The sequence below is a fragment of the Engraulis encrasicolus genome, chromosome 8 (assembly GCF_034702125.1).
Source record: "Engraulis encrasicolus isolate BLACKSEA-1 chromosome 8, IST_EnEncr_1.0, whole genome shotgun sequence".
NCBI classification, from domain to species: Eukaryota; Metazoa; Chordata; class Actinopteri; order Clupeiformes; family Engraulidae; genus Engraulis; species Engraulis encrasicolus.
In genome coordinates this window covers 22,734,129-22,759,233 of record NC_085864.1, presented here as the reverse complement: position 1 = coordinate 22,759,233, position 25,105 = coordinate 22,734,129, and the positions used below count along the sequence as shown (strand labels likewise).

The following is a 25,105-nucleotide window of genomic DNA, read 5'->3' as shown; positions in this document are numbered from 1 at the left end:
CAGGAGACCAATAGGTTACATAATAACCATGATTCTATTTGTTTGGGATGGCCACCAGGCATAGATATTCAACACTGTGTTGACTAGCCCTGTATTGGAACAAATACTTCAATTTGGTCACTTTCATCTTTGTAGGGGGTAATGCTTTTTGAATGTAAAGAAATCGGCAGAAATACACAAATCATCCTGTATGTGGCAGTGAAACAACACAGTACTAGCCTGATAAACCAGACTAAATGTGGATGTCTAATTTAGTCTGGCCTCGATCCATAATACATCCGAAGATTGTTGATGAGAACAACCTTCCCTCAAAACCCTGCCCACTTTGATTCAAAACACATCTTTGCGTTGTAATTGGTTTGCCAGATTCTTGGCATTCTGGCTTCATTGAATCATTATGCGAGGCCAGACCCACCCGTAGACAAAACATTTTGCCGTCCAGCGGGTGGCGCTGGTTCACCAGGCTAACACAGTACACAAAGTAAAAAAAGGACTATCCTGTACCAATACCAATCAGCTGAATGAGACGTGTTGCATATTATATCTAGTGGTTTGAGAACATTCTTAAACTTCCCACATACTGTACACATTCAGATCATGGCTTTAAGGGTACTTAAATGTGCACTGTGTAATATGTTTAGTAGTTCATTTCCAGAATCCATGCTGCCCATTCACAAATGTTACCTTTTACAAATACTTACCACCACCCTCAAATTCTCAAAAAGGGGGGGTTTTTAGCAGCAAAACCTACTGTGCTTTGGTCATACTAGTAAATATTGGTTTATTATTCAGAAAATATTCATGAAAATGTGATCCAATTTGGCAATTGGCAGCAGTTTCAATGAGCTGCAGGTTTGCAATACCTACTCTGGCCACCATCTTACACGGTGCACCTTTAAGGGTGTTCTTCAATTTGAAATCGAAAGGTGATGGGCGACAAAATAGAGCTCCACAGCATAGACTTAAATCTTCTATGCATGGGTAATGCATCATTGATTTTCACACCCTATGGACCCCTTGTCCACAACACGTTACAGTTAAAAAATCTTTTAATATTGATTGTCCGAGGGGCTTACATAGAAAATCAATAACCAATCTCTCCCACACCTATTGTACAGTCAAACTTACTTTTTTAGATGCTCTTCTATGGCTTTACGCTCGTAGACCATGCCCTCTTTAGTTATGATCGGCTCCACAAACACTTTCTTGGTAAGAGGACACATAATGGACGGTGGCACTTTGTCAGCGCTCAGCTCTGGTCCAACCATTTCCTGGAATAGATAATCATTTAAGGCTCAATTCTGTACAATGTGTTTGGGAATATGTCCACCAAAAGCGTTTCGAACGCTGAGACTCTTGGGAAGTTTCTGACCTTTTGTGGACTGTTTGTGTTGCTAAGTTACACATGGCTTCATCAGGCAATTTAAATTACAGAAAATAAAGACATACATACTCCATGAGCTTTACTTTGAGAAATTACATTACATTACATTACATTACATTGCATTTGGCAGACGCTTTATAACCAAAGCGACTTTCAAAAGAGGACATATTCAAGCCAACATCACAAGCAAATACAAAGTGCACAGGAGATATACAGAACAACAAGTGCAGTTGCAGAGGGGTTAGTTTTTTTTTAATTTTTTTTTTTTATTAAGAGTAAATAACGAGTACACACACACAAACTAAACTAAACTAAACATCATGTCAGGAGTCTGCCCTGGGGCAAGGCCAGTTCAAGCATTAGTCTAGTAGATTCTCTCGAAAGAGGAAGGTCTTCAGTTGTTTCTTGAAGGCTGCAAGAGATGTGCTTAGTCTTGCTGTGTCTGGGAGACCGTTCCACCACTTGGGTACCACAACGGAGAACAATCTTGACTGGGAGTACCTAGAGCGACTGGATGGCAGAGCCAGACAGCTTGTGCTGGATGAGCGCAGATCTCTTCCAGTAACATAGGGCGTTAGTAGGTCCTTCAGATAAGCTGGGGCCGTTCCTGTGATGGTTTTGTAGGCAAGGGTCAATGCCTTGTGCTTGATCCGGGCAGCGATCGGTAACCAGTGCAACTCAATAAATAGAGGAGTAACATGGGTCCTTTTGGGTTGATTGAATATCAACCGTGCCGCCTTAATGCACATCGTACTTCCAGTGGCACGCCGTAGTAGTTTGAAAAGTTATCATTACAATACTATGACATAACACAGGGCCTTTATAGACGGTGGGCTAGATTTCGTAGCGCCTTTAGAAAACGAGTTTCGTTCTCACTCTCGAGTGGCAACTTGATTTTTCTAATATGACCTCCTGACAATATGTAAAGCAATATTCTGGCTGTTGCCACGCTGAAAAGCTGCACGTTGATATTAAAAAATAACAAAAATAAAAAAGACTGGGGGTGACGTCACACAATGCACAGTCAATGGGAAGTCTCCGCCCCTCAAAGTTGAAAAGGGAATATTTATCCGCATATTGGGCTTTTTTCATAGGCAGATAATTCACCTAATCATTGAAACAACGAAGGCATTTAATTCCTGACCATTTTCCTGTTACTGGAAAAAATAACACAGCTTGCATTTCTTTACTGACACGTAGTTTTTTGGCGAATTGATCTACCCCTGTCACCTCATTGCTCTATTGCTTTGAGGGAACAGACCTGTCCTCTTTTTGACATTTATCTCTCGTTGCCCAATGATGGTCAGACAGTCGAACACTAACAGCGAAAAAGAGCACTTCTGAAAGTTTGAGAAAAATATTTTTTTTTGCATGTACACAACAAGTGAGCCCACTTACCCCCCAACTTGTAACTTTCTTGCCATGAAATCTGACGGTTCCGGGTAGCATGCACGCGCTAGCTGTATTCTGCCTCGTTGACTTTGCATTGACGTGACGTCACTCGGTCGGCTAGTTTTTGTTGTCATTTTTATAAATCAATGTGCAAGTTTTGAGGATGGCAACAGCCAAAATATTGATTAATGGGTTGTCAGGGGGTTATATAAGCAAAAATAAAGTTGCCACTCGTTAACACCAACGAACTGACAAGATATGAGACTGGGCCTACCACCTATTAGTAATGCACTACGACTTGGTCATTGACATTCTAGTAACAGCAACTTTATAACGCCAGGTCTTAACGGGTTATATAGACAGATATAACCAATCCAGTAAAAATTAATTCATAATAAATCCACAACATGGCATTATACGTTGGGGGGTAGGATGAGAGATCTGTTCTAAAAGCTGAGCAAATTGAAACTTGTACCATCTCTGTCAGTGTCTTTTTAACGCTGAAGGCGCCTACCGCCAAAAGCGCTGAAGCCCACAGGATGTGTACTGAAAAAAGTCAGGGACAGCGCAAAAAACGCATTTGGTGGACACAGGCCCATATGCACTATACAAATACAAATAATGGAAATACATGCAGAGATAGAGGGTTGCTGTTAGAAATCACTGGCCACATGAATGAGTTCAATAAGGCACCAGTGGCACCCATGCTTAGATACCAGGAATTGGAATAGAGAGAACTATTACCTTCTCAGAGTCATCCACAGTTTTACTTGCATGCCGTTTTGTATGTTTCTTGGCCTCATTGTTGTATTTTGCATGATCAGACAAGTACAGCTCGGCTAACACACTGCAAAATGAGAAGAAATCTTGTTTATTTGGATGAAACATCGAGTGACCATCATCATTTATCAAGCAATGTACAGTAGAAACCAGTGCAAAAGCAGAGAAGTCATAACATGACAGGGTTCACATGACATCGCCAAAGCATACGCATAACACCAATACCGGCATGAAAACGAGTGGCTAGTATTAGTGATAAATAGTCAACAATTCAGCATCTGAAATCAATCCTAATAACACCTTCTAGACACTGTTTAGGCGCCACAACTCTCTAGTTTATGATATGGAGAGCCACAAACTGACAATAAAGCTCACATTTCTGGTAAATTCACACCCTTGAACACCTGGTTATTTTCTTTCACTGGTGCTCTAACATGTCGTGGGAGAGAGAAACAGAACTTATGAGTCACTCACTTCTCTGAAAAAAATAATAATCAAGAATCACAACGGTCTCAAATTAACCCTCTCGCCAGGTGTGCATGCCAAAAGAGATCTGCAATCGCTTAGCCTTGATGATCTAAAGCGACCATTTAAATAGGCAACTACTGTAAATAATATTTAGTCACGTCATATCTTACTAACCCATTAAATAATGGAATTAAAATGTTCAAACCTATGCCAAAGCAGGATTCCCAGCATCAATTCAAATTAGAAGAGAATTTGGCTCAGGGATTTATTTGAAATTAATATTTACGAAAAGGATATGTGACTCGGTGCAACAGTGAAGCTAACTCTGTTCATGTAGGCTACTGTTGTCACATCAAGTCAAATTTGAAAACACCACACGACACAAGACCTCTGGTTTACACCCACGATTAAATTAATGCATGTTGAACTTGTACCAGTTTTCTCTTGGACGGTCATTTGATGAATGAGGGCCAATGGAACTTCACTGTTGTAATGTACTTCATGTACCGTATTTGGGGTGTTACTCTAAAATTGTGTCTGGGTTGAGCGTGAGGATTGTTGGCTGGTTTGGACAGGGTATTGATTTTCATGTATTTGATTCATGTATCAATCAACGCAACATTCACAATTAAAATAGTAAGAATATTAATTCAAAATGAAATTGCCTTTAGAGTGAAATTACATGATTAACGGCAAAGTATATAAAAATACAGCACCTGTCTAGCGGGTCGTCAGGCTCTGGGGTGATGAGGAGGCCATAGACAGCGTCGACAATTTCCCTCATGGTGATGTGGGCCGAGTAGTTGCGATCAAAGATGTTATGACAGATTCGCCCAATGCTATTCACATTGCAGTGATACACCTTAAAAAAAGTTAAGAATTTCACAACTATTGACAATCGTTTGCTTTCTTTAGCACTGTGTGGAATTTTAAGTCGAAACAGACATGTAGTAGTGTAACAGAGGCTAACTAGCAGAGCTGGCGTTGAACGTTAATAAACATCCCTCCCGAAGACTCATACAGTATCGGTAGCGCTGGTCTTGAAGTCAAATGGTATCGTGCTGTGACTCCCACTGACGTGGTGGCGAATTCGCGCCCCCGAGGGGGATGTGGTGCTCAGTAATATGGCAGGTTACAGTAGTCAATTACACTCATTTCAGGTCACATTGCTAAAAACGTGAAACGTAAAAGGATACTGGGGTGACAAATCTCAGCAGAGGGGGTTTGATGGGGTACTCTGGGCCAAACTCGCAGTAGAGCTCAAACACTCCAGCCTCATACGGGGTGTCAGGAGGCCCCTGAAGCAGCATCTTCCAGAAGGCTGGAGAAGACAAAATGGACATTTATACATTTCTTGTGTCCTTGTCATGTACAGTATAGTGCTATATTTCAACTGTACAGTATCTGAGCATTATACTATAATTATAAACTTAATTATTATACATCACACACACACCAACTGTATCGCACGCTATATCTTCATGTGGCCACGAATCGCCAATCTATAATCTATAACGTTTGTTGTGCCGCCACGATACAGTCCCGTTTTAGCATGTATGCCACATCACACTGTGAAGTAAAACAAATTAAGTTGGACAGTGTGTTTTTCAATGCAATGTTCGAGTCCGAGAAATCACTGGTGTATTCAATGTCATAATTTCTGTCATCTTCCTGGAGGCTTGACAGGTCCATCAATCGTAAATCAACCACAACTCGGACAGCCCATTCAAATGCATTGGTCGCAGAAGTGTGGCCCAACCATGAAAAATGGGGCTTTATCGTGACGGCCCCACTACCGTTATAGATTAATTTAATTTAGTGGAAACACGACGCATCTCGTGTGATAGGGCTCCACACACACACACACACACACACACACACACACACTACTACATGGATTGTGTGAATAACATACTATTAAAATCCCATGTTCTAACTTACAGATATCCGTTTCTGATGGAAACACAGAGCAGTAAGGGTGAGGGTCACAGTGAAGGTTTTTCAGTTCCTCCACAATCCGTTTGTCTTTATTCAAGAAGCGACCATTTCTTGATTCCTGAATCTTCTTTTTCAAAGCACTGTCATACAATTATTGTTGATACAGGAAAAGTAGTAAAAACACAAACTTTTAGATGTATGAATTTGAGTAATATACACATACTGACATATCAAAGGTACACTGTGCAGGAAATGGTCAAAAAAGGTACTGCAATTATGCTGCTCATTGGGAGGGAAAGTAATTTCATCGCCCCCTGCTGGCAACGTTCCAAGCCCCTGCAACAAATGAATGGGTTTTTTCTTTGAAAAATTACATCTCGGCCCTGACGACGAAGTAGAAGTAGTGGCAGTCATATAATATGCATGGTGGCCTGTTTTATCGAATCGGGTGGTAAAATGTTCGGTTTTTCACTGATCTGAACTGATTTTAATATTTTTTAAAAAGCTATTACAGAACTACACTGACTGGTATGTGTGACGTGTTTACTCCATGTAATTAGCATAGCCAAATTAGCATAGCCAAACATGAGCCAGAGAGGTGGTTACTCGTCACCACAGAAGCCACCATATCTACTAGAGAAGTTAAAACCAAACCAAAATAATCGCGTGTATATATGTGTGATAAGAAGACAACGTGGAACTCGCAGGATTACAAGAATTTGAAGATATGCGGAGAACTTCGCGGAGAAATTCGCGTTCATTTGTTTCTCTGTGTTGTCAACGAGGCGCGAAGCAGAGCATGCTGGGAGCTGTAGTCCGTTTCCGACCAGATTGGCACAATTTCTATTTTTCTTAAAAGGGCAAAAAATGACTCAGAATTTTCAGGTAGTAGCTCATCCTATTGTGTACCCTGAAAAATATGTCTGTTGTTATAGTTCCTAGTCATATCTTTGTGGGATTTTTAAAAAAAAACTTGTCTATGGGAGTTTCAATAGGGTCGCCCTGGTGTTTGGAACGTAACCGCTAGGATCGCTGTTTTCCACTTTCCCTCCCAATTGAAACTGGGCTGCCTACTGCCAAATTTGATCTTTACATGAAAGTTTACTAAGTAATAAAAATTTTCTAGTAATTGTCCAAGTAGAGTCATTTTTGCAGCTAAAAATGGAAAAAAATTCCAGTCATAATGAATACTTAGAATTTGATGGTGGTGGTAAGTATTCATGAAAAAGGTAACATTAGTGAATGGGCAGCATGAATTCTGGAAATAAACAACTACAAATCTCACACAGTGTCCCTTTAATGACATCAAAAAGATGGGGGATGTACTTGTGAGGAAAGGTAGGAGGGAGATTTTCCATTTTAAGAATTGTAGGTGCATAAAATCTTTAAATAAAGCCAGTATTGTAATGGAAGCCAGCATACATTTAATTACAGTAATCAACTTGGGTACTAAATGGTACTAAAATGTACAGTGTTTCAGAAAATTAATTCAAGTTCAGGTTTCTTATATGTATGCAAACACTGTGTAGTATGGGGTCATGTTGGCATATCCAGGGTTGTGTTTCTCGAAAACGAAGTCCTTATCCAGTTAGCTACTTGCGTACTTGCCAATGTGTAGTTGCTTTGCAACCAATAAAGAAGCTAACATAGTTGCCAACTACAGTTTTGAGAAATGCTCTCCAGATTTTTAAAAGCAACAAAGCAACTTACTTTTTAGTCATCGTCACCTTGTTCTTTATCTTCTCAGGCAGGTTGACAGTTGGTTCTTTATCGTAGGCCGCAGATTTTGAAAGAGCCAGTAAGGCCTCCTGAAACGGTGAATTGAAACGGATGTTTTCAATTATATCAAAATACTTGTCAAACAGACTTACACAATACTTTACAGGGCCTTTCTCAGGTGCTCCCCTTTAAATTATAATAATCCCATGTCCTCTTCTGCATTCTTGAGTCTTTCATTCATACGGCTAATCGTAGTCAAAACCGTTATAAAACAGTTTAAGGTACCTGGGCCTCTTTTTAGAGCTTAAAGATGTTTAGTGTTCTTCCTTTTCCTACAAAATGCCCTAATGCACCGGTATTACATACATATAGCAAGTTAACACACAAGGCATACATTTGGCACTAATCCGTCAATTTAAACAATTTCAACTGTTATGACGTTAACACAAAATATCTGAGGAGGCAAAACCAACAACATGTTTCAGGAATATAAGGAGCCAACCAAAAAAACGCAGCATCAGAATCATTTTTATGTGCATGTTGTTGCTTAAATACACACAGAATGAACTTTAATTACTGTATGAATAAAAATGCGTTGCAATTAGAAAATGTTAAAATTTCACTGTGATTTTAAAGGGGCTCCAGGTAGGATTAAGAGTTTAATTAATCACTGTCCCAAGTCAGCCGATGGTTATGTGAATCATTAGTAAGTGAACGATGACTCTCGCAACCACTTCCGCAGTCCGCTGTCAGAAAACCCCAAATGCAACTTTTTGACAGAGCGGTCCGAACGAGTGTCATGGGAAACACTTTTCATACGAAAAATCGCTTTACATTTTGATGAAAAACATTCTCACAGCGAGTTTATTTGAAAAGCATTTTTTTTTTCATTACGGTGTAGATTTTGAGACAGGCATGCCACGGGCACCGCACAAACGACGTCATCCTAACTTGTGCACCTTTAATTCAATGTGGGTCAAGCATGACTGAATAAAACAAAAGCATTTCTTTTTTTTTAACATTTCCTGATGTGTATTTTGACATACCTTACACCTCAGTGGAAGGCTTGGTTTGGGCCTCAGTTTCCTGCTCTCCAATGACAGCAGAGTTTCCATCTCAAACAGCTTCAGTGCCTCGGCACTGGTGGTTGGTTTAAAGCAACACCCACCTACATGAAACATACATGAAAAACATGAACATTCTGATTTATCATGCCTATGACATAATGCAAAGAGTTATCTTTAAATGTTCACTGTGCAGGAAATGGACAATAAAGGTACTGCAACTATGCTGCTCATTGAAACTGTGTGAAAGGTAACTAATATGCTAATAAACTAATATTTTCTAGTATGGCCCAAGTACAGTCACTTTTGCAGCTAAAAATGGCTATTTCTGGAAATTCAAAATGGCGGACCAAGGAGAAGATCCCCCTTTCCATGTATGAAAAGGGCAATTTTTCCAGTCATAATGAATACTTCGAATTTGATAGGGGTGGTAAGTATTCATGAAAAAGGTAACATTAGTGAATGGGTAGCATGAATTCTGGAAATAAACAACTAAAATCTCACACAGTGTACCTTTAAAATCTATTTAATGTGATAAGGTTTTTGATACGATACCACTTTCTGTTAGGGGTTTGGCATTTTTTTGGCACTTCATCTGACACTGACACCCTCGGACGTTCAGCCTCTGCCATTTTCTCCGCTTCTGTTTAGCACGTCTACCTCACAGCTCGCGCAAACTTTTTTTTTGTTGTTGCACAAATCACGCAATCGATGGTATGTTGAACACGCAGACTTATTTACGCAATCGACGTAATCGATTACGTCGAATGGTCGGGACAGCCCTAAAGATATATAAGGTTACATTCACCAGCGTATGTCATGGTCTCTCTCTTGGCTCCTGTTAAAGGGACACTGTGCAGGAAATGGACAAAAAAGTTACTGCAACTATGCTGCTCATTGAAACTGGGCTGCCTATTGCCAAATTTGATATTTATTTATTTATTTATTTATTTTATGGGGGTCTGGCCCACGGCCTCGCTTGCTTTACATTATTTGGCCCTTGGGAAAAGTTAATTGGAGACCACTGCTGTAGACTTAGGCCATATTATCAACACTAGTCTGAAAGATAATAATAATAATAATCTAAAAGGGATCTTCACTGCCCCACTGTCAGTATTTTTCAGACGTGCCCCAAATTTAAGGGGCATCTTGGTGAAATCTCACACCCATGAGAACAAACAAAATCCCTTTAACATCCCCGATGGCAACTACAAATACGGCAACTGCGCACAATGTGTCTATACAGTGAGAAGCAGAGCATACACACATCCACACACAGGCAAGACTTTGAACATTCGTGGTGTCATTAATTGCAACACTCCGTTTGTTGTCTATTTACTTAAATGCCTGTGTGGCCTTGCGTATGTGGGTAAGACGAGCAGACCGTTACGCACACGCATCTCGGAACATCGGAGTAATATTAGATGCGGTGACACACGCAACCCAGAAGCAGCGCATTTCCTGGCAGCGGGCCATAATGTCTGCACACTCAGATATACGGGGATTGAAAAAGTGGAGAGGCCTCCTAGAGGCGGCAATCACGACCGTTTGCTTTTGCAAAATGAGACTTACCACATATATACGCTGAATACTACATGTATGTCACCCCATGGGCTGAATGAGGACTTCGATATAAAACCTTTTTATAGGCTATCTATCCTGACTTTGGTATGTTATGGATTACTCCCCTTTGTTGTGTAGATATTTATTGAATAACTTGACATGAGACATGTCTTTGGTGATGGATCTCACTGTATATTTGGGAACTTGTCATTTTTGTTTCTATTGAGTGGTGTTCTTTTCTCTTTATGTAATTTTCTTTATTTACATTTGGGTTTCTGTGTAATTCCTTTATTTCTGTTTGTGTTTTTAACTATGACCTTACATGGAGGAGATGTCACTCAACGGCATATTGCGCCCGCCCCTTCCTTCAAGAGTCTTTAAAAGAACTGTCATGTTACACAAACTCACATACACCTCACGAAGACCAGACTGCATGGTCGAAACGTTGTGTTAATAAACCGGGAGCAGCAACAGTGTGCGCGGACCTTCCTTCTTTTCATGTTTAATCGTGTTTAAAACCTGTTTAATCTGGATGTGCACGCTCTCCAAAACGCAACTGTCCCCCCCAGGACTCCCACCAGCTCCATCGGACGCATCTCAGTCTCTGGGGACACACACAAACGGGCTCCCGGATTCCTGCACTCTCCTAACTCCCTTTACCCTGAAACCTCAATAAACTGTGTGGAACGTGGCACATTTGTGGTCCTACTCTGTCTGGTCCTGACAGCGAAGCCGATTTAGTGGATAAAAAGACTACCGGTATTAAACTGTGCAGTAGCCTATGCGCGAGCACACCTCCAGTAATTAAGAGACGTTAAGAAGTGGCTGCACATGACTACAGTATTTAAAATAATCTTGGGGGTTTATGTTATTTTACGCATTGACAACTGGCCATTGAGTCCAGAGGGTCTGGGCCGTTTTTTCCAATTTATCTTCTCCACTAAGAAGAATGTTCCTAGCACTCCGCGATTGGGGTGCGGTAAGAAGTTCTGGTGCTCAATTGTGCAAACATCTTGAGGTGTGCTTTGACCAGACACATCTAGACTATGAAACAGTGCATCTAGCTCCATCTCTTGCATCTGGGGAATAACTATGTCTCACTCCCTGCAGCAAAAACATTCTTCCTCCATCTCCATTGCTTTGCAGTTTCCGCACTGACACCACCAATCCCCGGTTCTTTTATCCCGGCTTTCTGCTGCAGCTTCTGCGGCAGCTGCCTCTACAAACGCGCTCTCTTGTTCAGTCCTTTGTAAATCCATCCCTCTCAACTCCTCGTCTGTATATTCTGGCCCGTATAGGTATGCTTCGTTGGAGAAATGCAAATCCTCATCCTCGTCAACAAAAGCGTTGGGTTCTCCAAACATTGCCATGATTCGTTTTCGTATGATGATCATGTAGTATTAGCTGTGACAGCAGCAAGCACAACAAACCTTTGGACTAGTGGAGTAGCGGTTCGAACTCCAACATTAGAACCGGTAAGATTAGTACTAGGAATATCACTCCGCGGCTGCCAAGCTTTCAAATCAGAAAGTACGAATTGCTGATGGTGATCAAACATAATTGCAAGGTTGGTAAACTTCCTAAACCACTCTATCAACTCTCCTAAACCACTCTATCAACACACATATATCGTTAACCTGGCATGATAATTGAGTTGCCTTCAGTGTTAACTGTATAGGTTATGAGTGTTTTTCTGGCAGGCTAGCCCATAGCCGTTCACTTTCGCTAGCTTAGCAACAGGGACATGTGATTTCACAAGGACTACATGGAATTTAAAAAAAAACGTTTTGGACACATTTTTTACACCCTGGCTGACACAGAAATGAGGTCATGTGTCCAAAATCTCGGATGGTCCTTTTGAGATAGGCTACTAAACTGCTGGAATGAAGGCAGCACGTTTTTGTCCAAGCGAAATTTAAACAAATTGCCTTTAGTTATCACGAACTGGCGTCTCTTTTTGTTTCTCAGCATTCTAGTTTAATGACCTGCGCGAATGGATCATAACCGCTCTCTGATTGGCTGCGGTTGCGAGAATGCACAGATACTCCGGTTTAGGCAACTCAGGGTTGACAAACCAACATCTAAATCAACGTTGTAGTACGGGTTAACTTCAGTTAAGGTAACCAGGTTTTGTCAAGCCCGGTTTACCAAGTTAGCCCTGGGTTAGTTCTGGGTATGTTGAACTCGGTTCGTAGTACAGGCCCCTGATCCTCAGTGTGCTGCACTTGGGCTTCCATAACAAAACTCTGACCCTTTCATTGTCAGTTTGCACTGAAATGTTTTAGGCATGTTTGGGTAAAACTCATTTCAGCAAAGTCAGGACATACGAAAATGTAAACATATAGCATCGCAAACTTTCACGCACAGTGCATACAAAGCTGAATGCGTTTCTCTACAAACCTGTTGCATGGCTGATGGCCTTCAAAATCCTGTTGCCAGAGGTGCCAACATTAATGCTGTCAACAACTATGTTGGAATTCATCAGTCTGTTAGCAACATAAGCAGGAGCCTTGCTTGATCTAATGAAGGTAAAGAGAAAACATTATACGACTGTGCTTTTACAAGACAGAAGAGTATCTGATACAGACACAAAAGAAGATGAAACATTACCCATTGTCATCCCCATCGGAGAGACACAAGACCCGTAGTCTGCAGTTTGGGAACTGCTTTTTCACTTTGTCCAGTTCCTCCACGCTTAGTTGTAAGGCATCATAAAGGGGTGTGAACCCAGCAGCGTGTAGTTTGTCAACGCATTGCTTAAAGAGATAATAGGAATTGTAAGGTAAGTTAGTTCTTTCACTTGAGTGCAGTGAAAACCTGAAGATTTATTTTTTTAATTGCATGCAATAAATAAATGTCAAATTTTGTTGCGCAGCCTGTTAGAATGGCATTGTTTACCAAATGGCATTGGCTACCAAAGTTCTCTATGCCTCGTTTTACATGTCAACAACACTGCGACTCAACAGAATTAGGTTTTGGGCAACTTTGAGCGTTGTAAATGGAAGTGGAAAGTAGAGATTTGTAATGATGCTACTTAATGCCCTGGTGAAGCACAGCAAAAGCCCAATGTTAGCATCGACTAATTAGCGCTGGATTTCTCAAAACAAGGCACGAATGGATTTGAGGTATGTGCTCAGACGTAGCCCTCATTTTAACACCATTTAAGCCATTTCATACCGGATGACCCTTTTAAACGTTGTTATGATAGGCTGAGTGCAAGGTCAGTTCAACGCATTAGACAGTCCTTTAATTCACTAGCTGAACAATGCAGCATTATGTAAAGACAGTTGTGTCACCTCTATGTTATTATCCATTGAAACTGCCACAAAAACTTTTTTTCAGATAGTTTGGTATATCATTTTCAAAATTCCTGAAAGTCACTGATCTCAGTTAGAATCCTCTTACCTGAAAAGTTGGCAGGTTTTCAGTGAATGTATGGATAACTTGCACCGATTCCTCGTATTTCGGATTTCCACCAATTCTCAACAGGGAAATTACACTGTGGAAATTGTAAGCCATACTTCTGTCCGCAAACGAATTGAACAATTGTTTGACAGCTGTCATCTTGTCCATGCTGATGTCTGAATAACAGCACTTTTCAGACATGGAGCCACTTGCATCCATAACGACCTTGAGTAAATATTACAAAAATTAAAAGGCCTATATATGAAATGCTACAGGAATACTTATGTTTTTGAGAAACACTTATAACAAATTATATAAAGCCTCCAGTCATTGTTATAGTGGATCAATATCCACCGACTATGCTGCACTGTCAGACTTAGATTCACATTTACACCAAACTTACCATTATTGCCTCATGTGGGGTCCGACTTGTCCTAAGGGCTTTGTCAGTCCTGACATCTCCTAATCTAAAATGACAAAAAAAATCATATAATGTGCACCAAAAATCCTGAGGAAAGTAAGTGTAAAACATTTCATCAAAATTCACTTACTTATTTGAAAGTTCATTCAAGTCCACATTCTCAACCTTTCCACTGAGACAATTGAAGATGTACACTTTCTGGGGAGAACATTTGTCTTTTGATTCGTATACACCCAAGTTGTCTGAAAAAAAAAGGCAAGAGTTCAAGAGTCCTTATGCACAAGCCCTTACTAACATAGGTGCAAGCATGAGGCAAGAAAAACTTGCACAATGCTTACTGAGTGAATAACGCGTTTCGCCCTGTGCGTCATCAGGTTTGCTCTTCTGAGGACGCACTGGGCGAAACATGTTATTCGCTGCAAGAAATAAAATGGGAAAGCAGTAAGAATAATGCAAGAGTATTTCATACATTACATTACATTGCACTTAGCTGACGTTTTCAGTTATTCAAAGCCACTTACAGTTACAATTTTTCAGGGTATTGGTTACAGCCCCTGGAGAAATGTGGGGTTAGGTGCCTTGCTCAAGGGCACTTCAGCCATGGATGGAGATAAAGGGAGAGGTCAGGGGAGATTCGAACATGCAACCCCTTGATTGAAAGACCAACTCTCTAACCACTAGGTCACGGCTGCCCACACATACGTTGTCTGTCATGTTTCAGCAGTAGACTACCATTTCCTTTGGCCTAAATATTTGCATATAAGAATACTTCACTCGCATTCAATTTTATTGAATATTTAAGAGTTTTACTGCCATTGTCAGAAAGGCTTACAATAAGTACCATGTGAGGGTTTCTCCTTTGAATAACCGATTCAAGCAAAATTCCATAGACACCCAGTAACTGATACAGTTAAAACCCAAGTTGAAAAGCTATAAAACTATAACAATAAAAGTGCCCTGTCAAGTTGTACAACATATCGTAATGCTTTTTTTTCAGCGAGACATTTGTAATTTGAAAGCTATAACATGCTGTAATGAAGTCTCATGTCAAGTTGAGGTCCATATCCAGTAAACTCTGTCCTTTAAATGTCAAACAATTGAGCAAAAATACTATGAATGCTTTAAAAAAAACCTCTAACGACTACAAAATGTTCTGCGAATTTCAGGTTCAGTAAATATTGCTTTAGCTTTGATGATTTTGTATTTGGTAACCAGACATGTCCACCAGCAATGCCAGGGAAACAAATTGCCCTTGTTTGTGGTTTAGTGAAGAGCAATGCGTTTGTCATGCTCAAACTAACCATTGTCAAGATACACCAGCAGTGGCCCTTGGACTCCAACCTCCTTCAGTGTTAAAGGTGGAGATACTTGCAAGTGAGGGTATGAAGTCATTTCTTCTTTCACTTTTGCAAGTGTTTTTTCTGTCTTTACGCTGAAGCTGGAAAAGACAATCATACATCACAAAATCAAATCATGCACAGATACACACAACACATGATTGTATTTGATTCACCCATATGCACATACCTGGAACAAGACACACAACCCTTGGCGGTCCATTTCTGAATTCCTCTCATCCAAAGTGGAGTACTGAACAAAATCTTCTCAATGTCAGTAGCTCTCTTGTGAGCAGTTTCTGCCATACTCTGCAAGGTGCAGTTGGGAAGCGCATCGTCATCTGCAGATTACACAGACTGATTAGTGGTGGCCACATTGCATTTATCTAACAACAAAGTAAATAGGTAATATGAGTTTGTCTTACCTCTGAACCTCTGTAGGATATATGATTTCTCGAACACCCTAGGATTTTCTCCAATGCGAACTGGCTCCATAAAACGGTCTCTTGCCTCTCCACAATGCAGAGAAACCCATTCAAAATCTTCATGCTGCGAGTCCTCATCCTTGATGAGAGATCAAATGAAGACAATATCAAGGCTGCAAATTGAACAGCATGTTTTGAAGGAAATGCTTCAATCATTAATGCACATGTACATTGTATGATTGGGCTGGTGCTTGTTACTACTCCAAATACACTGCAACAATATAGCAATTGAATTGGATTGCAACTCAGAAACCTAATTCAGATCCTACTGTGTCAATCCAAAAAGGAAAATACGGGCAAGTATGGACTAATGTTTAGGAACTTACCGTGTGTTCACACCCGAAGCAAGCCACTAAAGGTGTAAAATCACTGGAAGCAATTCATTTTGAATGGAGATGAGCAACACTATATTACCCTGTAGGGCCTGAACTATGAAAGAATTGACAGCAAATTCTTAATTATTTTTATTTAGGTCAATATTGGGCACTTAAAATGTATCATATATATATATTGGGCACGTAAAATGTATCATATACGATAGGGTATAAGATACGATTGGTCTTTATTGTCAGTTTTCACTTAAATTAATTTTGCACGAACAATTGGCGCTGTGCGGCAGCCTTCAGAGCTGGTGTGTGAATGTGGGAAAGTGTATATATGTGTATGTGTATTTTGAAAGCGCTTTGATACAACTTTAGCTGTGATATTGCGCTATATAGTAAATACAGGCTGTATTGTATTGTATCCCTGAGCAGGACTTGTTTAAGACAGGACATCCACATAACATCACAAGACTATCGCACATGTACCATGCATGTGGAGCATAAAGCACAAACAGACAAAAACACATTACATATCTGATACATTTATGGTCCAGCCTGGTTCTCACCAGACCTCTCTGTACACAGAGGTCTGTAATCCCAAGGATTACATTACATCACATTAAATTACACTGCATCTGGCAGACGTTTTTTTTTTTTTTTTTTTTTAAACCAAAGCGACGGACATAATCATGGCTGACATCACTAGTAGAAACAAAGTGCACAGGAAATATACAGTACAGGGTTCCCACTCTAATTCAGATATAAAATTCCATGATTTTCCATGACTTTCCAGACCCAAAACATGTAATTTCCATTACTACTGCCATAAAAAGAAATTATGTTTAAACGTTATTTAAAGTGTGAAAACTGAAGATTATCTTCAACCCTAGAGTCGACGCTGAGCCATGTTGCAATGTTGCACATTACAGCGCGAAACCAAACCGTCTCTGGCGAAGCGTTGTAATATAACCAGTAAGAAAGAATATATTCAATTCAATTCAATTAATCAGTGTAGAACCGCAACTGTATATAATTAATGCCACGGGTGTCTACACTTTGATTTTTTTAAAACCAGAACTGAAATTGAATTGGAATATACTAAATTGTTAGAAAAAAGGTATCATGGGGGAAAGTGTGGTGACCCCAAACTTTGTATCAGTAGTGTACGATTTCCCATCCTTACTCCTCACCTTGCCTTCGGTGGAAAGGAAAGCCCAGCAAACAGCAGATTCCTCAAAGACTTCATTGTCCTCAATGATCTGTTCCTTTGACAACTGTGATAGCAGCTCTCTAAACAAAAAGTAAAGTCCTTCAACTACGGCTATCTGAAAATACAAAAGAGAAAGTTGTCATGTTCAAGGTCTCAGCATACACAAACCCCTGAATCATAGAAAATACACTCAGATGATGCTCTTCCTGTGAGCATTGTGGTCGCTAATTGATGAGAATTAGAACTTCTAATATTCAGGACATAAAAACAATATACATAGCCTGCTAAATGTAACTATTAATCCAAGTCCATGCTTTGTGTCAGCAACAGCATGTAACAATTGACTAAATCCACCACATTGTTTTTACAAACCTTCTGAAGTCTGGTGCCAACTTCTTTTTCACAGATCAGCTGGTACAAACTTTGAGCCAAAGGATGACATCCTGTGAGTTTGCGGATGTAGCGCACAACATTTTTCGGCTGTTCTGTCTTTGTCCATGCCTGTAGTTGAAAATAAACATATCTATGAGCCTACAGCAAGTCTATGCGCCTTTCTCCCATGGACACGAAGTGCATACAGACATAACATACAGGTGGAAACTTCCAACAAGAAAGACGTTCTGAGGTTATAATAGCTCAAATACACATCTTGACTGACAGTCCAATTAAAGGGATGGTTCAGAGTAGATCACTTTAAGGCATCTAGTAACTGTCTAGATATGATCTCATTTTAGTTGTTTTAGTCACTCAATGGCCTAAGCCCAAAATATATTGCAGATATGCTACAGCAATATCATCCTACAAGATGTTTTGTGTCTATAGGTTGTGCCGAGGTTAAAATCCAGACAGGGTGAAATTGCCTTTAGCCAATAGTAAATGCCATCTTCCTATTGAAGTCAGGACCGTCCCAACAGTGGCATGTTTTAAAAAGAAATTGGTTAGGGCTAGTTATGCGGGTCGGGAGTTGAACCAGCAACCCTTGGGCTACAAGTCTGACGCCCTAACCGCTTACTCATGACTGCCCTTGGACTTGCTCTTCCATGCGCTGCATACATGTTACAATATTTCAACTGGCAAAAAGGCTTCCCAGACTTACCATGGCTTTTAAAGTTGCATAAAAGACACTCATGCCCTTCAGGGTTTGTGGCACTGAGGGTGTGACATCATTTGTGAAGAATTCATTGTAGCTTGGATACTCCTCACCAAAAGATGACAAGTAGAATTCCAACTCTGATTCTTCTGTAATGTCAAGGTCCTTCAGTGTTTGGGAAATATCCCAAAACATGTCTCTGTTTAAACATGGAATTAATATTATGTATATTTACCCACGGACTGTATACTACTGTGTATGGCATATATACATGATACTGTGCGTATATACGTATGACCTAACAAATGGATACCTAAATACATGTCCCTATAAATGATTTATCTGCTTATACGTAGCCATACAAACTCAAGATACATTATTACCTTAATTGTAGCACATGGGATGGTATTCCACTCTCTGCAGCAAGTCTTGTTTTCACATCTAAGACCGTATCAGACTCCAAGTCCACACGGATGTCAAACTTACCCTACAATTGGTTAAAAACAGGTTTAGCATTGGTGGTGGTGTGTTGAGTACAATCTCTACAACCTTCATTTTATTAACAATCTTTCACTTGTTCATTTAATAGGGACCATGTACATAAAATGAATATTGCTGTACACAAATACAACATGTGAATGCCAGAATTGGAAAAATCCCAGGTGAGCAAAAAAGACTAGAGCATAAAGCATTCATACAATACAACCTGTGACAATCACAGCAGGCATGATTTTACAATATCTCATTTTGGATAGTCTGTTCAGAATACTATGGTTTTTAAACCAAAATTATTGTCTTTTCAGTGCAATGAGACGCTATATCCTCTCTATTATTTTTGCAAGCTGAATTCAGAAAACAAAAGAGGTGCAAAGGTCTGTTATCAACAATTAGTCTTAATGTATGCTCCTATTAATTGAAGTACAAGAAACAGCAATGTTTATGTTGAGGGTGCTAAACTCTGTACTGTCAGGGCAAGTATGAGGACTTGTTCTTCTTTCATTTTGCCCTCTGAAAATGCCAGTGAAATGCATCATCAGCTAAAGCATCACCACAACCTTTTTCCTGACTGTACCTTCATCATTATGTGGCAACGGACAACATTGTTGTATGTGTCATACACTGCTGGTAGGTTTGGCAATTTGGGTGGTTGTCTGAGGTTCTCCTTTGGTGTGAAAATAGCGTAGAGTTCACTGCCATTTTCAATATGCCTGTGTTCAAGCGACCCTGAGGGGAGAAGGAAAGCTTTGAATTCTGTACATAGCAGGCTCATTTAACATTACAGTCCCAAATCACTTTGTTCACAAATCATTTAGAAACACAATTGTTGAATGATACGACAGGGAGAGAATGGTGGGATTAGGTAGACATTACACAACCACTGACAACTCATTCACCAGGGAGGTGTGTGCCAGTGTCTTTCTCCCCTGCGAACCTCCGGGGATATCGGTGCATGGAAGATGAGGTCCCTCATCCAAAACTACACCCTCTCTCATCCTGAACTACCTACAGTACCAGACACTTGGGAAAATCAGCTCAGGGCCACAGTTTGGGCTGTTATCCTTGAACACTAACACTAACTTAGCTAACACTAACCCCCTCTACTACAATATCAACATTAGCGTTGTTACAGGACTGGTCGGCGGTGGAGTGGACAGAGAGATGAAACTTGATTTCCAAAAATAGAGCTCTTTATTTTTTCTTCTTTTCTAAAAATTTTCTTCAAAAATGTGCAATTATTTACAGTGTCCAAAAATAAAGTTGAAAATGCAAAACATAAACTAATCAAAACAAAATATCAAAAATGCGAAAATAAACAGGCTTCAAGTTTGCCAGGCTAAATCAAAATAAATGACCCTGAACAGAACTTCTATACTGCCAAACGCACAATACCTTTCACCAAGACGTACCTAACCACCACTGACGCTCTGAGGCCTCTACTGAGTTTCTATACTCGTAGCCCCTCCCCACAGATGAGCCCAGTTGCCAAAAGTAAATCAATTAACTAAATAACAAAAATCTACATAGAAAATAACAACAGAAAAGAATGAACACAATATACATAAACACCCAAAATACTTTTCAGTAAACAAAATCCCTCCAACACATTATAAAAATGCATTTTCCCCAAAACCGGTAAAACACCCCCGCTAAAATAGTATGCGCCGCCCGGAGCGCGCGCACCCCCCAATATCTACACAGTAGCCCAGTCCCTCGGTTTCGTCCGAGAAGGAGGAAGTGTTTGGTATGCTGCTGGTGAGTCTACAGAAATCGGATGTGTTGGTAAAGTTTCCTTAAACATTAAATTGCAAAAACGGTTGTATGTGTAAGTGTGTTTTGTTACCGGTACATGTTTATGTTAACAGATGAATGAATGTTTGTGAACAATAACGCGTGTGGAAACGCGAGTGGTGAAACAATGACAAACGCTACCAAAATGCTGGTTGGCCACCCCTGCACTCGGTAAACAATGCTAATGAAATGCTATGGCAAATGGTGAAGTGTGGAATGCTTAAACCGGGTAACCAGACAGAAAACGGGAATGGAAATGAAGTGCTACTCACAGCAATAGGACAGCTGATGTTTAAAAATGCCGGCAGATAGCTGCCTATGCGCCTGCGTGAATAACCAGGTGTCAGTGATTGGGCGTAAGCGTCACGGCTCTCTCCGTGACAAGCGTCTTACTAGGATGGCTGAAACTTAACAGGTGTTTCTAGGCGCTGCTGACATCTCAAAGCTTAACGTTTCGAAACACTGCCCCAACCTTGTCTCAGAATGTCAATGTCACGTGACTTTGAAGCCACACTGAGTTGAGCAAGAGTATATGCAGTATAGGACCTATCGTAAGTCAGAGGTACCGCAACTGTGCACTACTACCTGAGCGACCCATGTTCAATCCTCATGAGGACAGATAACATGTCGGCTTACATGTTTAAATTAGAAGAGTAAAATACTTGCACCAACTACTATCCAACATGTTTTGTCTGGTCTTTTTTTTTAAGACTTTTTACATTTTCATTTATTAATCAGAAATGACAGTTTAGAGAGACAGGAAATGAGTGGGAAGGATCGGGTCGGAATTGAGCTTGTTTATTGCTGAAACTCAATCAATTACTTAGATCTTTCACATTGGCCCCAGCATTGGCAGCGTTTTTCGCTAAAAAGCGGAAAATAAGCTAATTCCGTAATGCCGCGGTACTTCCCAGAATAGCGCACCACCAGACACATGGTAAAACTTTCATTTTATGCCGGAACATTCCTTTTATAGCGACAGAGTAAAAGCTTGATTTTTATCAGGAACATTTATACAGGGTAAACCGAAATGTACAGTAAGAAATTACTACTAGAAATTGTACTGGCTGATGTGGAAGTAATAAATGTGTACAGTTTTGATAACTCACATGTATTGAAATAGGGATCCTCACTAAGTGGCATGCCATCAGCAGTGAACAGGCATACAGACATATTTCTGGACAAATTTTCCTCATGCCGGATTCTGAGCATGACATCCTCAACAGTGTTCTTTGGATCCATGCCTGAATAATAATAATAATAATATTAAAAAAAACAATTACAGGTAACCTGTGATATACCCTGTGATATATTGTGCCTTTTTGAAGTGTAATACATGCATAATAAACTACAGTAACAGCCAAGTGAGTTGGAAGAAATATTCCCAACTGAAGTATACATTTATGCATAACACTGTACAGACCACCTTCAGAATTTGATACACCCTGTGTGTATCAATGTAATAAATTAGCAATGAGTTACTTTAATGGCTAGGCCAAACTGCAGGCTTGGCAAGAACGCACTTTCATACATACAACAACAGATCTTACCAAGTAACTCTCTAGCTTCTGGACATTTTGGGAATGAATACTTGAGAGAAAATGACGTCAATGATCTTGTGATGGTAGGGGCACCAACTATTCCAAGTCTCTGTATCTCTGTCTTCAGGCTTTCAAGTCGCTTCCTGTCCACCTGACTTAAACCTGGAAAGAACAATATGGATTGCGTTTTTAAACTGTGAAGAAAGACTTGTTAAAGTCTTAGGGAAACGGCTGTTCCAACCGTTACAGTTCGGAATTCTCCCGAGGGGTGCACAACTTTACACTAGTAAATAAAGTGAATTTGATTGGTCGTTTATCAAGAGGGCGGGATTGTTGTGGCGGAAAGGTTCGCAAGCAAGTTTGATTGGAAGCATCATTGCTAACCAGTTAGCAACTTAGTGCTAGTAGTTTCCCAATGGGAAATTACAATGGGACCAAGTAGCACTAAATTGGTGACTTAGCAACGACACGGTCAAGGAACGTTATGGACAGTGGGAACATGCAAGAGCAGGAGAGTTATGTGTCGGAGTTTGTGGATGAGTCTCCTCCAGCATACATTTTTTATTTAGAGGAGGAAAGTGACGAAGATGTTGTGGAAGAGGATGCCAGGAAGGCAGACGCTTTGTTTAGTGTAGAAGGCCTACAGCTGTAACTTACATGTTTGAGCCCTTGCCTCACAATGCTGCCAGTTATATTAGCTCTACCACTGCCGAATTCACGATTACCAAGCTATCGTACAGAATGTGTCAACTATAAAAATAAACACACACCCTGATGAAGGCCACAGCGCCGAAACGCGTTGGTGTTTTTTAATGCATTTGCCCCTTAAATAAAGATTGTTTTTTTACTACATTAACCAACTGAAGTGCCTGGACCAACGATTTTTTTCCTTCTGTCTTTTTTGAACATTGAACCCCTTCCAAGAGCACCAGTTGGTTTTGAGGGACACTAGTAGCGCTCTACCAACTCTTTTGCTCTAAAAATAAATGTTTTGTTTGTTTAATTTCCACCTTCACATCAGCCACAGTTGGTATCTGAGTCGCTATTACCAGCACATTACTTACGATATTACAGCCAGATTCGCCACTGTGCCAGTCTTGAGATAGCTACTGTAGGTTGAAGCCACCCAGTGCATCCACTCAGTTTCATTTCAGTCCAGCAACTAGGTAAGGATTCAGCAGTAAGTGCCAAACACCACAAAGTATTAACAGTAGGTGTTAAAAAACACCCATGTTTCTACACTTTATAATAAGCTCTGAAAAAGGGTACATGTGATCGAAATATGTCGGCTTGAATACCCATTAAAGGGACACTGTGTGAGATTTTTAGTTATTTATTTTCAGAATTCATGCTGCCCATTTACTAATGTTACCTTTTTCATGAATACTGACCACCACCATCAAATTCTAAGTATTCATTATGACTGGAAAAATTGCACTTTTCATACATGAAAAGGGGATCTTCTCCATGGTCCGCCACTTTGAATTTCCAAAAAATAGCCATTTTTAGCTGCTGCAAATGACTACTTGGATCTTGAAATGAAATGATGTATCAGCCTAGCCTTGAAGCAGGACAGCATTCCAACAAAGTGTCAGCTTCTGTAATACAAAGTTGCATTTACCTATATCTCTCAAATTCTCCTCACTGATTTTGATGTTGAAGTCCCCTTCATCCTTAACACCAAGACCTTTGAATGGTCTGTAGAACTGCTCCAGTCCATGTTTCTCCATGAGATTGAACACCTGCTCCATCTGACAATAAAAACACACAGAGGTAGAGTAGTCAAAGGCAGTATAATATGAGCACATAAAGACTTCAAAGACAATTGTCTGGCACCTGGATTACTGCTTTTGTGGATGTGCGTACCGAAGAAGTTGAAAATGAATACCTAATATTACATATTTTGTTGCTCCTGCACCATTTCACATGTTCAAGGGAAAACAGCTTAGCTAACACAAAGAAAGACACGGTGTCCCAATAAAATGTACACACTATATAATATAAACTGTGCATAAAATAAACCTTTTTTTCAAATTCCTGAATTGAATAGAAATTAAACCAGGGGTGTCAAACTCATTTTGGTCCGGGGGCCGCATACAACCCATGTGGACCTCAAGCGGGCCGCATTAGTAACATCATCACCAAAAAAAAAAAAACGTAAAGCAGAGGATTAGTGTTCAGTACTATCACATTTTAAGTGTGTTGAATGTGTAGAAAGTAATGCAATACCGATAATCCTATGCAAAATTTCCTTGAGTTCATTCATTCATTGGCAACCGTCAAGTAATTAAATATGGGACAGTTCATTTTCGCAGGGGGTCTGGGGGTGTTCCCCCAGAAAATTTTGTATTTCTTATATGTAATTTCCTGCATTTTCACGCATTCTAACATCCCGTTTCCAGTTTAATAATAATAATAATAACTAGAATGGGCACTCGGTAGAGCGCAAACCTTCACCTACGCCACTTATTTTTTTCTGGCCATCTTCAGAGTGTGGGGCATAACATTCTCCAAATTTTGGTGTTAGTTTCATTGGAATCGGACCGAAATATCGTAATATTACATTTTTGGCCCAGTCTTGACCTCTTATTCAATTCAGCATGCACACATTGTTCTGGCATATAGTGCTTGGCAAAGAAAAACATTTTTGACCTTTTCGTGACCTTGACCTTGACCTTTGACCCAATCATTCCCAA

At 40.1% G+C, this 25,105-nt stretch overlaps 1 protein-coding gene across 1 annotated transcript in view; it reads right to left on the bottom strand.

The window, feature by feature from the left end:
* LOC134453583 (uncharacterized) overlaps window positions 1-25,105 on the bottom strand; it is a 37,209-nt gene that overhangs the window by 894 nt on the left and 11,210 nt on the right. The window contains exons 5-27 of the mRNA XM_063204361.1: window positions 24,031-24,160; window positions 22,419-22,571; window positions 21,978-22,112; window positions 19,652-19,803; window positions 18,963-19,066; window positions 18,586-18,778; window positions 17,862-17,990; window positions 17,470-17,604; window positions 15,897-16,035; window positions 15,662-15,812; window positions 15,436-15,572; window positions 14,265-14,376; window positions 14,117-14,180; window positions 13,714-13,938; window positions 12,919-13,064; window positions 12,709-12,827; window positions 8,728-8,849; window positions 7,673-7,770; window positions 5,966-6,102; window positions 5,221-5,345; window positions 4,741-4,886; window positions 3,521-3,623; window positions 1,129-1,271 (exon numbers count right to left, since the gene is read on the bottom strand). Of these exons, the coding sequence (XP_063060431.1) occupies window positions 1,129-1,271; window positions 3,521-3,623; window positions 4,741-4,886; window positions 5,221-5,345; window positions 5,966-6,102; window positions 7,673-7,770; window positions 8,728-8,849; window positions 12,709-12,827; window positions 12,919-13,064; window positions 13,714-13,938; window positions 14,117-14,180; window positions 14,265-14,376; window positions 15,436-15,572; window positions 15,662-15,812; window positions 15,897-16,035; window positions 17,470-17,604; window positions 17,862-17,990; window positions 18,586-18,778; window positions 18,963-19,066; window positions 19,652-19,803; window positions 21,978-22,112; window positions 22,419-22,571; window positions 24,031-24,160 (3,098 nt within the window). The remainder of the gene's footprint in view (window positions 1-1,128; window positions 1,272-3,520; window positions 3,624-4,740; window positions 4,887-5,220; window positions 5,346-5,965; window positions 6,103-7,672; window positions 7,771-8,727; window positions 8,850-12,708; window positions 12,828-12,918; window positions 13,065-13,713; window positions 13,939-14,116; window positions 14,181-14,264; window positions 14,377-15,435; window positions 15,573-15,661; window positions 15,813-15,896; window positions 16,036-17,469; window positions 17,605-17,861; window positions 17,991-18,585; window positions 18,779-18,962; window positions 19,067-19,651; window positions 19,804-21,977; window positions 22,113-22,418; window positions 22,572-24,030; window positions 24,161-25,105) is intronic.